Source organism: Amblyraja radiata, unplaced genomic scaffold, assembly GCF_010909765.2.
Source record: "Amblyraja radiata isolate CabotCenter1 unplaced genomic scaffold, sAmbRad1.1.pri S79, whole genome shotgun sequence".
Taxonomy (NCBI): domain Eukaryota; kingdom Metazoa; phylum Chordata; class Chondrichthyes; order Rajiformes; family Rajidae; genus Amblyraja; species Amblyraja radiata.
Window position 1 is genome coordinate 335,970 of NW_022630169.1, and position 16,687 is coordinate 352,656.

Consider the following 16,687-nt stretch of genomic DNA (forward strand, 5'->3'; position numbering starts at 1 on the left):
GGGTGTGAAGTGGTGATTGTAGTGGGGCGGGTGTAGATGGGCCCAGTCTTTGCGGACTGATGTCAGGCTGTGAGTGAGTGTGAAGTGTTGGTTGGGGTGGGAAAGGGTCCCCTCTTTTCATACTGGAGTCTTGCCTTAAGTAGGTGTGAAGTGGTGAATGGGAAGGAGAGGGTGCAGGGTCCATTCTTTGCAGACTGGGGTCTGGCTGTGTTTGTTGGGGAAGGGGAACCAGGGTTACGTTTCTGATTTTCAAACCTGAAGTAAAACTCATTCAGGTCCTTCGTCAGATGACGATTGTCCAAAGAGCGGGGGGCTTTCCTCTTATAGCTGGTGATTTCGTGCATGCCCTTCCAAACTGAAGAAGAGTCATTAGCTGAGAATTTGCTCCTCACCTTCCTTGGCAGCTCTGATTCCCCTTCGCAGCTCTTTATCGATTAGTCTATCTTTTAAATCTTTAACGATTAGGCTTGACGCATATTTGCCTCCCCACACGATCTCGAAATGGAAATGTTACATCTGTATATAATGATCCCAATAAAATGTGTATTTATGTCACAAACTATGGAATTCATATGTTTCAGTATTGTTTTCAAGGAAAAGAAAGCAGTTCCAATTGTTTGATATGATTTGATATTGTTTAATTTTATTCATATGGAGGAGAAAATATAATAGCTCTAAAAACCTACCTTAATTGTGTAATCTCACTAAAGGTAATCTCCCTTTCCTTATTCCCCTCACTCTCTCCCCCTCCCCCCTCTCACATCACCCCCACGTTCTTGCGGGGGGAGGGGCGAAGATGAAGGTGGCGCGGGCCCAGCGCGGGCCCTGCGGGCGGGGGATGAAGGTGGGGTGGGCCTGGCTGGGCCCCAGCAAGGGTCAGCGAGGGTGGCATGAGCCCAGCAGGGGTGGCGTGGGTCCAACGGGTGTGGCGTGGGCCCAGCGGGGATGGCGTGGGCCCAGCGGGGGTCAGCGGGGGTGGTGTTGGGGGAGGATGGCTTGGGCACCGGCGGCGGGGGGAGCCGAGGGGAGCGGGCCCTGCCGCAGTGGTGTCTGGTGTCGGGGTTACAGCCGTTGGGTTCGGCACCTACTCCTGCACCAATTGTCTATTGTCTATTAAATGGGGGGAATCCTGCACCAATACTCCCAAGTCCCATTGTATCTCCGATTTCTGGATTTTCCCCCTATTTACAAAAGGGTGAGATTCTCTGCCCACTCTCCCAACCTGTCCAAGTCCTTCTGCAGAGTTCCTGCTTTCTTTACACTACCACACACACACACACAACTATTTTCGTATCATCTGCAGACGTTGCCTCAAAGCCTTCAAACCCTCGTCCAAATCATGAATATATAATGTGAAGAGTAGCGGCCCCAGCACCGAGCCCTGCGGAACTCCAGTAGTCACTGGCAGCCAACCCGGAAAAGCCCCCTTTATTGCCACTCTTTGCCTTCTGTCATCCTGCCTGCCTGCCAACCTGCTGTCCGTGCTAGTATATGGGATAGAAAGGCAGGGGAGATGGAAAGGGAGAGAAAGAGGGAATGAGGGGGAGGAGAAGGAAGCACGAAGGCGGAGCAGGAAGGGGGATATGACGTGAGGCCGGGGGGGGGGCTGAGGGAGGTGAAGAGGAGGGGGAGCAGGAGGGGGGGGAGCAGGATGATGGAGGAGACATGGTTGATCAGGAGGGTGGTAACGATGGAGGGAGAATACGGGAGTGTAAACAGAGAGAAAGCAGCGGAGAAAGGTTTGGGAGGTGAGGGGTAGAATTGAGTGAAGTAAATATTGGGGAGATTGGGACGGTCACATATTTCTGATCGATTTGCAATGATCCGAGCGGGAGTGAGTCTGGAATTTACAAGTGGTTATTGACATGCATATATGCCCTAAAGGAGATTGGAAATAAATATAGAGGCACAAACTCTTCAATCCTTATGTACATTATTGATGCTTCCAAAGCCGTTGACCGTGTTAATCACAGAAAGCTGTTTGTTAAAATGAGTCAAAGAGGGGTGCCTAACACATTGTGAGAATTCTGGCCTAATGGTATGCCCACCAGACTAATCTTTATATTGATGATCTGTCCAAACAATTGAAAGCCTGTAATACTGGGTGCATGATTGGTAATATTTTAGTGAACCATATTATGTATGCAGGTGATCTTGTGGTCTTTAGTCCATCTAACGCTCGTCTCCAGCAGCTCCTTACTATATGTTCTGTGTATGGCGTGGAACATGATATTAAATATAATGCTTGTAAGAGTGGTGTTATGATCTGTGGAACCAAAGAGGATAAATGTCTAAAGTTTCCTGATTTTTAATTGTCTGACAATAATCTTAGTGTCTGTAATAAGGTAAATTATCTAGGGCATGTTATTACAGCACAAATGACAGATGATGAGGATATTAATGACGCATGCTGTATGTACAGGCGAATATTCTCTTGCGTAAGTTTGGTGCCTGTCCAGATGTGGTGAAGATGTCGCTGTTTGGAGCATACTGCACACCACTCTATACTGCGCACCTGTTGTCGAACTATGGAAGGACAAGTTTGCAGAGACTAAAGGTGTCATATAATGATGCCATGAGAACACTGCTAAGGAAATCTATCCTAAGGAATAAAGCCTAATCTGAGGAAGGACATTCTTGCCATAGAGGGAGTACAGAGAAGATTCACCAGACTGATTCCTGGGATGTCAGAACTTTCATATGAAGAAAGACTGGAGAGACTCGGTTTGTACTCGCTAGAATTTAGAAGATTGAGGGGGGAATCTTGTATAAACTTACAACATTCTTAATGGTTTGGGCAGGCTAGATGCAGGAAGATTGTTCCCGATGTTGGGGGAAGTCCAGAACAAGGGGTCACAGTTTAAGGATAAGGGGGAAATATTTTAGGACTGAGATGAGGAAAACAATTTTCACACAGAGAGTGGTGAGTCTCTGGAATTCTCTGCCACAGAAGGTGGTTGAGGCCAGTTCATTGGGTATATTTAAGAGGGAGTTAGATGTGGCCCTTGTGGCTAAAGGGATCAGGGGGTATGGATAGAAGGCAGGTACAGGATACTGAGTTGGATGATCAGCCATGATCATATTGAATGGCGGTGCAGGCTCGAATGGCCGAATGGACTATCCTGCACCTATTTTCTATGTTTCTATGTTTCTATTATAGTTCTGTAAATATTAGTCATCTAGACATCCACTAACTTTCAATGTTATTTAGTCATTAACTATTTACATGTGATTTACAGACGACACAGCAGTAACAGACATTGCTGTGTGAATGAACAGTTTGAACAATATTGCTGCTGCTGTTGTCACCATCAATCCACAGCATGAAGGAGCTGGTGATAAAGTAACATCCGGGATCCTGCAGGTCCCGCTGCAATTCCCCCGTCCCCCACTGGGGGCAGCACCAGTCATCTGGCATCATCAGCAGCGCCGTGTACCCGGGTCACGTGACAGCGGGCAGGGTCGCCTCTGATGTCACCGCCCGGCCGCCCCTGGAACCGTTGGGGTTTAAAGGGGAGGGCGGCCGTTTAAAGGGGAGGGCGGAGAATCAGCGAACAATATTCTGGTCCCAGGGTGGCGACGTCCCGAGATGTCCACACGTCCACACTCAGTCCGCGTCTTGTTCCCTGCAGACTCTTCAGCTGGTTCCGTCCATCTGCACTGAACTTATTCGCACACAGCCTGAAACAGGTCGAGGAATAAAGAGGAAGTAAACAGATGAAACAATAGTGTCCATAATAGGGACTGGGGTTAATATTTCAACAACATTTACAGAGCAAAATCACAGGAGGAGCCCGCGGATGGATGGATCCCCTGATATTTTATCACATTAAACATTAACACAAACACTCACCTGATCAGCTTCAGTCTCGGGAAGGCCAGTATGAGGCGGCGGAGAGCGGGGACACATCGGTCTGTGAGGGAGTTTTGTCCCAGGTCCAGCCCCGTCAGCGAGGTATTTGTACTGAGAGTGGAGATGAGATCCTTGGCTCCAGAATCTGTGAGACGGACATCATACAGCCTGGAGATGAGAGAGAGTGAGGGTGAGGGATACAGAGAGACAGGAGACGGTGCAAATCCCCAGTGTGTATCAGTGACACAATTACTGATCATAATAATGTTCAGTGTCAAACACCCAGTGACTGTAAACACAAACTCTCACAGTCTGGGACTTACCCCAGTGTCTGTATTTTACAGTCCGGGTTCCTCAGAGCCGCAGACACCAGTTTCACTCCGGAATCTCCCAGTTTATTACCACCCAAGTCCAGCTCCGTCACTGTGTGGGTTGTACTGAGAGAGGAGACGAGATCCATGGCTCCAGAATCTGTGAGACCGACACCGTACAGCCTGGAGATGAGAGAGAGTGAGGGTGAGGGACACAGAGAGACAGTAGACGGTGCAAATCCCCAGTGTTTATCAGTGACACAATTGCTGATCATATTAATGTTCTGTGTCAGACACCCAGTGAGTGTAAACACAATCTCTCACAGTCTGGGACTTACTCAAGTTTCTGTATTTTACAGTCTGGGTTCCTTAGAGCCGCAGACACCAGTTTCACTCCGGAATATCCCAGGTCGTTGAATACCAGTCTAAACACAAACAGACAGAGTAAGAAACAAACTGATACAAACCCCGGCGAGGCTGAGATAGGCAACTTCCCCCAAACAGATATTTCTGGAAGCACCTCAGCACATTAATGAATACATCTCTATGGTTGTGGTGTTTGGTGACTGTCACCATTTATTCTCATTCTCCGACGACTGGGGAAATGTTCCCTGTGCAGAGAACGGCTGCAACACGCGTGACCCGGGGGAGAGGGGGGGTACGGAGTCAACCACTGGTGTGTCGGGGGAGGGGGCATGGAGTCGACCACTGGTGACCCGGTGGAGAGGGGGGGACAGAGGAGGGTAAAATAGTAGGGGTGTTCCCCGTGCACAGTGGCGGCCGCTCGGCCCCATAGACGGGGTGCTGGACTTAATAACAAAATAGTTGAACAATTTTGCAGTTCAGTGTTAGCGTCAAAACGGACAGTTACCTCAAGTGCTGACACTTGTGCAGAACCGGTCCCAGCCGCTGGAAACCTTCACACTGAATGCGGCAGTCCTCCAGATCGAGGTGTTTGATTTTATCGCAGAGCCTGATGACATGAGACAGGACCGCACAGTCAATCGGGGTCAGTCCCAGTCCACTGAATGAAAGTGTTTCCACAGATTCCAGTGTCTGCTGAGCCAGTGCAGGATTCTGAGACTCAAACAGGTAGTGCATCGTGTTCAGGAGGCTCCGTGGACCATCTTCACTCTCTGTGTTTCTAGCCCGGCGTTGGACCTCCTCCTTCACCCAGTCAATCACTCGGCAGGTTGTTTCATTAGGAAATTGACCCAGAAACTCCTCCAGGCCCCGAGCTGACCGTGGGGAGGAGAGACCAGCGACAAAACGGAGAAATACTTCAAATCGCCCGTCTGTCGTGCTGTGGGCTTCAGATAGGAATTTCACGATATTCCCGGGATCTACAGTCAGGAATTGTGCAAGTGCGGCTACAAACTCTTGGATGGTGAGGTGCGGGAATGTGTACACCACGCTCCGGGCTGAATCCTCTCTCTCCAAAAGTTCCATCATGAACCCGGACAGGAACTGGGAAGGCTGCAGATTGTATTTGATCAAATCTCCATCCGTGAACACAATGTTCTTCTTGGACACTCCAGTGAAGGCCATCTGACCAAGCCTCAGGAACAACTCACGGAGGTTCTCAATCTCACGGCCGTGGTTTTTCAGGATGTTGTAAATAAAGTAGCAATATAGTTGGGTGATGGTCTTGGGAACTCGCTGCGGGTCCCGCTGTGTTTGTGTGAAGAAGGGGCCCAATGTCAGGCCGAGGATCCAGCAGTAGGAGGGGTTGTAGCTCATGGTGTACAGGATCTCGTTCTCCTTCACGTGTTTGAAAACAGCTGCAGCCACCGACTGATCTTCAAAATACTTGGTGAAATATTCCTTGCGTTCCTCACCAACAAATCCCAGGATTTCTGCCCGGACACTGATCTCTGCCTTTTCCAGTAAATGTAAGGCAGTGGGGCGGGTGGTCACTAGCACTGAACACCCTGGGAGCAGCTTGTGCTGGATTAAACTGTACACAATGTCAGACACGTTACACCGGGATTCGGGATCTGGGCACTGGTGCTGAGGTTCTGTGTCTCTCCCACAGTCAGAAAAATCAATTCTGCCCTTGAATTCATCCATACCGTCAAATATAAACAGCAATCCCTCTGGCTTCTTCCAGACCTCTCCTAGCATATTCCCAAAGTATGGATACTGATGCAGAATTAGTTGCCTCAGGTTTATACTGCAGTTAATTACGTTTAAATCCCGGAATTTGAAACTGAAGACAAACTGGAAGTGTCTGTATATTTTCCCCGTGGCCCAGTCATGAACAAGCTTCTGCACCATTGTTGTTTTTCCGATCCCCGGGACTCCAGCCACGGCTGCTGAACTCCCAGCTTTGTGATCAGACCAAAATCTCTTCATTTCCTTGAAGAAACTTTTCTGGAAGAATTGATCAAACCGTATTGTTTCCAGTTCTCTCCGCATATGTTTCTCTCTCCACTCTTCGTGGTCCCGGCCTCTTGCCAGCAGCTCATGTTCCACCAGTCTCCGATGCCGAACGGTGGAGATGATTGTGAGCTTAGCGTATCGATCACGCAGCAGGAAATTCTTAACCTTCTCTTTCATCAGGATGGTGTTCACGCTCAGTGTTTCAGTCTGTGCTCGCAGAGTCTCCTTGTGTTGCCGTTGAACATCTGTGGACATAGAGACAGCATGTCTGTATCTATTCTGGTGAAGGTGGAACAGCCAACATGTGTTCAGCAAAAATCATAGGGGGATGTTTTAACTGAACATTTGGAAAGTCAGAGATAGAGAGGTTGAAAATGAACATTGGCCGGGAAATATTTCACCAACCCAATGTCATTCCGAATGTGTTTGCTTCAGGCTAAATTGGCTGCTTTATTACACAGTGAAGCTTGTTTCACGGAGCACCAAGTCCACACCCTATTCTGCAGTGGCTACAGGGTCTGAATATGGGCACTTGACTTCACTGATCACCTGTACTGGGAAACACTGCGTATGGTAACAGTCGACGAGATCAATTACAATGTGTTGGGCTTCGGTTGAATTTGTTCTATTTAGTTTTAATTTAGTTTAGAGGAAACAGGCCATTCGCACAACCAAATCCACACCGATCATCGATCACCTGCACGACTCCTTTTCTTCAACTCGGGACAATTTGCCAGAAGTGAATTAACATACAAACTGCACGTCTTGGGAATTTGGGAGGAAACCGGAGCACCCGGAGAAAACCCACGTGGTCACAGGGAGAAGGTACAAACTCCACACAGACAGCAGGCGTAGTTAGTATCGAGCTGGGGCCTTTGGCGCTGTAAGGCAGCAACTCTGCGGCAATGTAACACCACTGTGCAACATGTGTATCAGGACGATGATACCCACCTTGCATAATCCGATTTTGAGAAGGCAGCTTGTGAATGGACCGATTCTAACCAACAGCTCATGACATTTCATGGAGTTTCCCCACTCCATTTCCTGTAATATCTGGACTGGAGACGGGATTGGACTCATTGTACCTGCTCCGTGTGTTCCAATAACAAGGCCACATGACATTCACCTCTGCCCAAACCCCGCAGCTCATTGCCCATGCTGGTCCAATTATGTATTCATCTCCTAATGTACTTTTGGGCCATTATCCAGTTCGTGTCCACCACACCACCGTGTAAATATTATATCCAAAAGCCCAACTATTCCATTAAATTCACTTTATCACCTTGTTACAGGCTCTTCCGTCGATCCATATAGATCACTGTTCTCGGGATAGAGCCAGCCCCATTGAACACAATCTCTTTCCTTCAGACCATTACAGACCAGTTAGTCTAACATCGGTAGTGGGGAAACTGCTAGAGTCAGTTATTAAAGATGGGATAGCAGCACATTTGGAAAGTGGTGAAATCATAGGGCAAAGTCAGCATGGATTTATGAAAGGTAAATCATGTCTGACGAATCTTATAGAATTTTTCGAGGATGTAACTAGTAGAGTGGATAAGGGAGAACCAGTGGATGTGTTATATCTGGACTTTCAGAAGGCTTTCGACAATGTCCCACATAAGAGATTAGTATACAAACTTAAAGCACACGGTATTGGGGGTTCAGTATTGATGTAGATAGAGAACTGGCTGGCAGACAGGAAGCAAAGAGTAGGAGTAAATGGGTCCTTTTCACAGTGGCAGGCAGTGACTAGTGGGGTACCGCAAGGCTCAGTGCTTGGACCCCAGCTATTTACAATATACATTCTTGCCATGGAGGGAGTACAGATAAGGTTTACCAGACTGATTCCTGGTTTGCAGGACTTTCATATGAAGATAGACTGGATAGACTCGGCTTGTACACGCTGGAATTTAGAAGATTGAGGTGGGATCATAGAAACGTACAACATTCTTAAGGGGTTGGACAGGCTAGATGCAGTAAGATTGTTCCCGATGTTGGGGAAGTCCAGAATAAGGGGCCACAATTTTAGGATAAAGGGGAAATCTTTTAGAACCGTGATGAGAAACAAAAAAAATTCACACAGAGAGTGGTGAATCTCTGGAAATCTCTGCCACAGAAGGTAGTTGAGGTCAGTTCATTGGCTATATTTAAGATGGAGTTAGATGTGGCCCTTGTGGCGAAAGGGATCAGGGGGTATGGAGAGAAAGAAGGTACAGGATACTGATATGGATGATCGGCCATGATCATATTGAATGGCGGTGCAGGCTCGAAGGGCCGAATGGCCTACTCCTGCACCTATTTTCTATGTTTCTGTGAGAGGCCCATTAGCTGCTCCGACTGCGGAAAGAGCTTTGCCTGGTTGTCTGGCCTACTGGAGCACCGGCAGGTGCACAGCAGTGAGCGGCCCTTCACCTGCGCTGCCTGCAGCAAAGGCTTCAAGTCATTAAATTACCTGAAGATGACCAGGCTCCAGTACACCGGGAGCGGCCCGACACCTGCAGTGACTGCGGTAAGGGCTTCATCAGCTGCACCAGGCTGCTGGAGCATCAGCGGGCGCACACGGGCGAGCGTCCCGTCCCCAGCCCGGTGTGTGAAGAGGGCGTTGCCATGGCCTCCCACGCCCTGTCTCACCAGTGCGTGCACACCAGTGGCCATCTTTTAGGACCGAGATGAGGAAACCATTTTTCACACAGAGAGTGGTGAATCTCTGGAATTCTCTGCCACAGAAGGTAGTTGAGGCCAGTTCATTGGCTATATTTAAGAGGGAGTTAGATGTGGCCCGTGTGGCTAAATGGATCAGGGGGTATGGAGAGAAGGCAGGTACAGGATACTGAGTTGGATGACCAGCCATGATCATATTGAATGCCGGTGCAGGCTCGAAGGGACGAATGGCCTACTCCTGCACCTATTTTCTATGTTTCTCTGTTTCTATACCTTGACTCCATCCTATCCCCCTGGTTAAATCCCTCCTTACCTATGTTCATGACACCTCAGACTCTCCGTCGTCTACGCGCATTTCATTCTCTAGGCCCCCATCCTCTCTTCACCATGGACGTCCATTCACTCTACACCTCCATCCCCCACCAGGATGGTCTCAAATCTCTCCGGTTCTTCCTCGAACGGAGAAGCAACCTATACCCGTCCACTGATACTCTCCTCCGCCTAGCGGAGTTGGTCCTTATCCTCAATAACTTCTCGTTTGACTCCTCCCATTTTTTCCAAATACAAGGCGTAGCTATGGGCACACGCATGGGCCCCAGCTACGCCTGCCTCTTTGTCGGGTACGTCGAACAATCCTTGTTCAATACGTACCAGTACACCATCTCCGACCTCTACCTCCGCTACATCGACGACTGCTTTGGTGCTACCTCCTGCACCCACACACAACTGACTGACTTCATCCGCTTCACCACTAACTTCCATCCGGCACACAAATACACCTGGACCATTTCCGATATTTCCCTACCATTCCTTGACCTCACTATCTCCATTGCAGGTGACAGACTACTGACCGACATCCGCTATAAACCCACGGACACCCATGGCTATCTGGACTACACTTCTCCCCACCCTGCTTCATGTAAGGACTCCTTCCCCTACTCCCAATTCCTCCGTCTACGCCGCATATGCTCCCAGGATGAGGTGTTCCACACCAGGGCATCTGAAATGTCATCATTCTTCAGGGAACGGGGGTTCCCCTCCTCCACCTTAGATGAGGCTCGCACCAGGGTCTCTTCCATACCCCGCAACACTGATCCCCATACCCCCACTCGCAACAAGGGCAGAGTCCCCCTAGTCCTCACCTTTCACCCCACCAGCCGTCACATACAACAAGTAATCCTCCGTCAGTTTGGCCACTTCCAACTTGACCCCACCACTCGCCACATCTTCCTATCTCCCCCCTTGTCTGCTTTACGCAAAGATCGCTCCCTCCGTAACTCCCTTGTCAATTATTCCCTTCCCTCCCGTACCACCCCCTCCCCGGGCACTTTCCCTTGCAACACTTGTCACTTTACCTCCCCCCTCGACTCCATTCAAGGACCCAAGCAATTGTTCCAGGTGCGACAGAGGTTCACCTGCATCTCCTCCAACCTCATCTATTGCATCCGCTGCTCTAGATGTCAGCTGATCTACATCGGTGAGTCCAAGTGGAGGCTTGGCGTTCATTTCGGCAAACACCTCCGCTCGGCCCGCACTAACCAACCCGATCTCCCGGTGGCTCAGTACTTCAACTCCCCCTCCCATTCCGTATAAGACCTCTCGGTCCTGGGCCCCCTCCATGGCCAGAGCGAGCACCACCGGAAATTGGAGGAACAGCACCTTATATTCCGCTTGGGGAGTATGCATCCTGGAGACATGAACATTGAACTCACAATTCTGTTAGCTCTTGTTGTGTCCTCCCCTTCCCAGCTCTCCCTCACCCCTCGGGCTCCTCCTCCTCCTTTTTTCTTTCTTCTCCCCGCCAGTCTGAAGAATGGTTTTGGCCCGAAACGGTGCCCATTTCCTTCGCTCCATAGATGCTGCTGCACCCGCTGAGTTTCTCCAGCATTTTTGTGTACCTTTGACTCTACAAACCTCCATCACATTCCTACTCTACATCACTGCGGCCTGCTCTGTACATGGGAACCAGCGTCTGAAAGCAGGCAATTCCCCAGGAACTCCAAGCAAGTCCGGGTTCTGCTGTAGAACTCCGCATTGCAACACTTCCTGCGCTGCAGTTGGAGGTTCCGATTTTTCCTTTGGTCGAGTACGTTTTGGGAATTCTCTGGATTCTCTGGCAGTGCTGCCGAGAGTGGAATTCGGTGACTTGCTGAATGACAGACAGCAGCCCGTCGCTGGATTCCCCATGGTGGAATCTAATTATACATCGAGACTCCACAAAATGACCGAGGATTGTGACAAAATCTAATGGTTCCCCGTCCGTCCTCCAGAGCCTGCAAGGAAGGCCCAGTGCCCAAGGTCTGACAGATTCCGATCAGGCAGCTGAAGGCAGACATTCAGTTTCACAGTGAAAGGCTGTGGGAGTCCCATCCCATCACTTACCTTTCAGGTGAGTGGGCACTTCAGATACACCCTGCCCTGCCATGTCCATGTAGGCGAACTGGTCTTGACCTGTTTAAACAGATTAACGTATTAACTTGTGACCTTACATCCCAGCGGTATGAATAATGACCTCTAACTTCAAGTAACACTTGCTTTCCCTCTCTCTCCATCCCTCACACCTTCACAGTTCTCGGACCAGTCTGCTTGTCCTTGATTACATTTTATCTGTTTGTTTTGTTGTTACCTTCTCCTCGCTAACAATGATCTATTCCAGTGATTCTTAAACTAGTACAGTATCATTCACCCTTGAGTCTTTATCACAACATTTCATTCACCCACCACTAAATATTCTTAAGTTTTTTTGGTGATTTTCGCTTATTCTCCCTTGTGTATAAATAGCTGAATAAATTAAATCATTCACCCCTCTAGTTTCATTCATCGCGAAACAGTTTAATTCACCATTGGGTGATCCATTCACCAGTTTAACAAGCACTGATCTATTGTACAATTTCATTGACCTCATTCCTCTTTGTCCGTTTTCACACCTTTACACTTCCTTATCTCTGTAGCTTCCACTCCCCTGACTCAGTCTGAAGAAGGATCTCGATACGAAACGTCACCCATTCTTACTATCCTGAGACGCTGCCTGTCCCGCTGTTATTCCAACATATCTTGTGCTTAACTTGCATGGTCCCTTTTGTTCAATATTGTAAGATCAGCAGCATTTACAGCTGAAGTTTAATAGTCTAATGTTGCCGTACCTTGAGCCAGTATCTCTTTCAATAATCTGCTCAGCTTCGGTAGTGTTTGACGTATTTTCGCAAGGGATTCCCACATCACCCTTCGTGCCCCAGAACCCTTCTCCATCACCAGATTCAGGAGTAGTTTGGAGCCGGCCGTTTGGTTTCCCTTCTCTGCGAGTTCAGTCACACTCTGTAATGAACAATGGTGAACATATTGAGGAGCGGAGGAAAGCAAGCAGCTAGCGGGAGAAAAGGGCCAACTCCGAGACAGGGCCCCGAGCGGCACTGTCACCGTGCAATCATTAGGCTGACAATGACCCACCCTGAACACTGACTGACCCAGCGCAGTCTGACTACCACAGGGTCAGCGTTGAGCTTCCCCAGGGTAAGTGCTGATTAACTACAGAAAGAGCACACATCACTACTGGGCTCAATGAGGGGTCTGGTGTCAGCTGGGGAACCGGTAGGGAGGTGAAGCCAGTGACCACAGGACATGTGCGCAGGGAGAGAGTCGGAGGTGAAGCAGCAGTGAGGCAGTGAAACATGTTTCAAGTGGAACAATCACATGGGGAATGTTATGGTTAGGTTTGGTTTGTATTTTTGGTGTCATACAGTTTAGGATCATACATAAGGTCCGTGATCACCAGTCATTAATTATCTCCGCGGCTGCCTTCCTGGTGTGTATCGTTAATAATTATTCAACAATGTCAATCTTTACACCGTTGTAATTACAAAACTGTGAAATACTCCTAAGGAAAATGCAACTGCAACGCGAGGCATGATGTAATGTGCCCAAACGCCGTGAATCACTGGGACTACACAGCCCCTTGTCAGGGCCTTTGGGCCTAGTATATGAAACATCATGGAAGACAAGCTTAATACAATCTGCGCTCGCAATACCATGAGGTGTCATATCACCAGAAGTCACGTGCCCATATGTGGCTAAAGATGGGAATTCAGGACAATTGGTGACTTCTGTCGGTGCTGTGAGCATGTGTTGATCGAATACAGGCTCAGTGTTGCTGCATCTCCAGACTCCTTTGTGAAGTTTGATCCACATGTGCCCCTGATATTTCATTCTCCAGCCGTCCCTTTACATTGGTTCTCTCAGTCTGTGTTAAATTTAGAAACAACACAAGATCTGTGTCCCATCCACTTACGTGATAATCTCGCCCAGTGAAGTGATCCGCGCCCGTTAGCATCAAGCCAAGTCCATCCACAACCTCTTCAATCGCCTGCTCCAGTCGGTCCTTGTAGAATCTTGTCAACTGTAAGAGCTGGTGATCGTCACAGTTTGACAGGAAAGTTGAGATTGCGGCGTTTATATCTGTGAACGCAGGAGGGGTAGGAAAACATCATCTGATAAATCGTTCACCATTGTCCCTCAGTTCAGACTTCCATGAGTGCAAATGAAAGAAACTGCAATTTTGTTGTTGTTTTTTCTCTCAATGTTTTATTTAACTGCAGTTTTAACATCACGTATTGGCAGTGAACGGTTCCCGCTCCCACACCATTCATCACACCTAAAAATGTTCTCTAGCTGGGCCACAGAAAATAGATAGAAAGATAGTCACATCATCACCACTGTGCAATAGCCCAGGAAACCAGAATTAAATCGTCACCTGGCCTTCCAATCTGATATTGAATTATGTGAGGTAAGGGAAACAAGTAGAGTAGCTATGGAAACTTTGAGATTCAAAAAAGAGGAAGTACTGTCACTTTTGAGAAATATAAACGTGGATACGTCTCCAGGTCCGGATAGGACATTCCCTAGGACATTGCGGGAAGTTAGTGTAGACATACCAGGGGCTATGACAGAAATATTTCAAATGTCATTAGAAACGGGAATAGTGCCGGAGGGTTGGCGTACTGCGCATGTTGGTCCATTGTTTAAAAAGGGGTCTAAGAGTAAACCTAGCAATTAGAGACCTGTTAGTTTGACATCAGTGCTGGGCAAATTAATGTAAAGGATACTTAGAGATAATATATATACGCATCTGGATAAACAGGGTCTGACTAGGAACATGGATCAACATGGATTTGTGCCTGGAAGGTCATGTTTGACTAACCTTCTTGAATTTTTTGAAGAGGTTACTCAGGACATTGATGAGGGTAAAGCAGTGGATGTTGTATATATGGACTTCAGTAAGGCCTTTGACAAGGTTCCTCACGGAAGGTTGGTTAAGAAGGTTCAATTGTTGGGCATTAATAGTGGAGTAGCAAGATGGATTCAACAGTGGCTGAATGGGAGATGCCAGAGAGTAATGGTGGATGGTTGTTTGTCAGGTTGGACGCCAGTGACTAGTGGGGTGCCACAGGGATCTGTGTTGGGTCCACTGTTGTTTGTCATGTACATCAATGATCTGTATGATGGTGTGGTAAATTGGATTAGTAAGTATGCAGATGATACTAAGATAGGTGGGGTTGTGGATAATGAATTAGATTTTCGAAGTCTACAGAGAGATTTATGCCAGTTGGAATAGTGGGCTGAAAGATGGCAGATGGAGTTTAATGCTGATAAGTGTGAGGTGCTACATCTTGGCAGGACAAATCAAAATAGGACGTACATGGTAAATGGTAGGGAATTGAAGAATGCAGGCGAACTAAGGGATCTGGGAATAACTGTGCACAGTTCCCTGAAAGTGGAATCTCATGTAGATAGGGTGGTAAATAAAGCTTCTGGTGCGCTGGCCTTTATAAATCAGAGCATTGAGTATAGAAGTTGGGATGTAATGTTAAAATTGTACAAGGCATTGTTGAGGCCAATTCTGGAGTATGGTGCACAATTTTGGTCGCCTAATTATAGGAAGGATGTCAATAAAATAGAGAGAGTACAGAGGGGATTTACTAGAATGTTGCCTGGGTTTCAGCAACTAAGTTACAGAGACAGGTTGAACAAGTTAGGGCTTTATTTTTTGGAGCGCAGAAAGTTAAGGGGGGACTTGATAGAGGTCTTTAAAATGATGAGAGGGATAGACAGAGTTGACGTGGATAAGCTTTTTCCACTGAGAGTAGGGAAGATTCAAACAAGGGGACAAGACTCGAGAATTAATGGACAGAAGATTAGGGGTAACATGAGGGGGAACTTCTTTACTCAGAGAGTGATGGCTGTGTGGAATGAGCTTCCAGTGAAGGTGGTGGAGGCAGGTTTTTTTTTATCATTTAAAAATAAATTGGATAGTTATATGGACGGGAAAGGAATGGAGGGTTATGGTCTGAGCGCAGGTATATGGGATTAGGGGAGAATACGTGTTCGGCACGGACTAGAAGGGTCGAGATGGCCTGTTTCCGTGCTGTAATTGTTATATGGTTATCATATGTTTATATTGAAAATACTTGTATTTCTGAAAATACTCCAATCCTTCACAATTTAATAGATTTAACATCTGTTTTCCTCAGTGGCTGTTGCAGGCGTTTTCCACATTGGGGCCTGGCTTGGACAAAAAGGGCACCTCCTGTTCCCTGAACTGTCAGTTTAGAATTTTTGTGCAGTTCAGATCCCCCAATGACAGTAAGCATATTAGTCTTTGGAAATGGTGCAAAAGATGTTGGCCAAATTGTCCCCTGGATTAGAGGGTGTTAGCTACAAAAGAGGTTGGACAAACCTGGATTGCTTTATGTGGAGCGTGAGAGGTTGAGGGCAGAATTGATAAACATTGCAATGCCTTGAATGTGCTGCCAAACCTGGTGGTGGAGGCAAATATGATCGTTCCCTTTAAGCAGCTTTTAGGTAAGCACATGGATAGGGTGGGAGACGAATCACATGTAAACAGAAGTGATTAGTGTTGTAATGTATGCACGCATATTCATGTTTATGTGAATGAGTTGGTGTTGTATTTAAGTAGGGAATGTTGGGTAATAAACCGCTCTCGTGATCCAGGCAACCTGCGTGCAAGTTGTTATTCATTTTGCCGTCAGGAATATAACAAGATTGGCAACGAGGATGTGATCGAGTTTGTGAACTCATCCTTTAAATACAGTGCAGGACTGTTTTGCAACACGCAGTATTGTTTAACATTGTAAACAGTAAATACGGAGTTGTGTCGCAGTTGTTTGTGAGCTGGACACGGTAGGCTGCAGGTCCTTCTATGCAGGGGACTGTAGTTTAAAACAGCAGCTGGACAAATCATCAAGTGTTTGTCAGGCTATCTCTATGTTGTGTCTACGTGGCAAGATGTCATCCTTGGGATTGTATAAAATTTCAAACTGAGTATTTTTTGTCGAATTCCTCAAGCTGAATAGCATTTGTACAGCTACGTTTTAGGTGAATTGTTACATAGAAACATAGAAACAGAAAATAGGTCCAGGAGTAGGCCATTTGGCCCTTCGAGTCTGAACCGCCATTCAATATTATC

At 47.5% G+C, this 16,687-nt stretch overlaps 1 protein-coding gene across 1 annotated transcript in view; it reads right to left on the reverse strand.

The window, feature by feature from the left end:
• The window catches only part of LOC116969563 (NACHT, LRR and PYD domains-containing protein 12-like), a 53,087-nt gene that overhangs the window by 20,793 nt on the left and 15,607 nt on the right, over positions 1-16,687 (reverse strand). The window contains exons 4-10 of the mRNA XM_033016402.1: positions 6,622-6,791; positions 5,878-6,537; positions 5,036-5,643; positions 4,503-4,589; positions 4,177-4,347; positions 3,854-4,021; positions 3,557-3,681 (exon numbers count right to left, since the gene is read on the reverse strand). Coding sequence (XP_032872293.1) covers positions 3,557-3,681; positions 3,854-4,021; positions 4,177-4,347; positions 4,503-4,589; positions 5,036-5,643; positions 5,878-6,537; positions 6,622-6,791 — 1,989 coding nt within the window. The remainder of the gene's footprint in view (positions 1-3,556; positions 3,682-3,853; positions 4,022-4,176; positions 4,348-4,502; positions 4,590-5,035; positions 5,644-5,877; positions 6,538-6,621; positions 6,792-16,687) is intronic.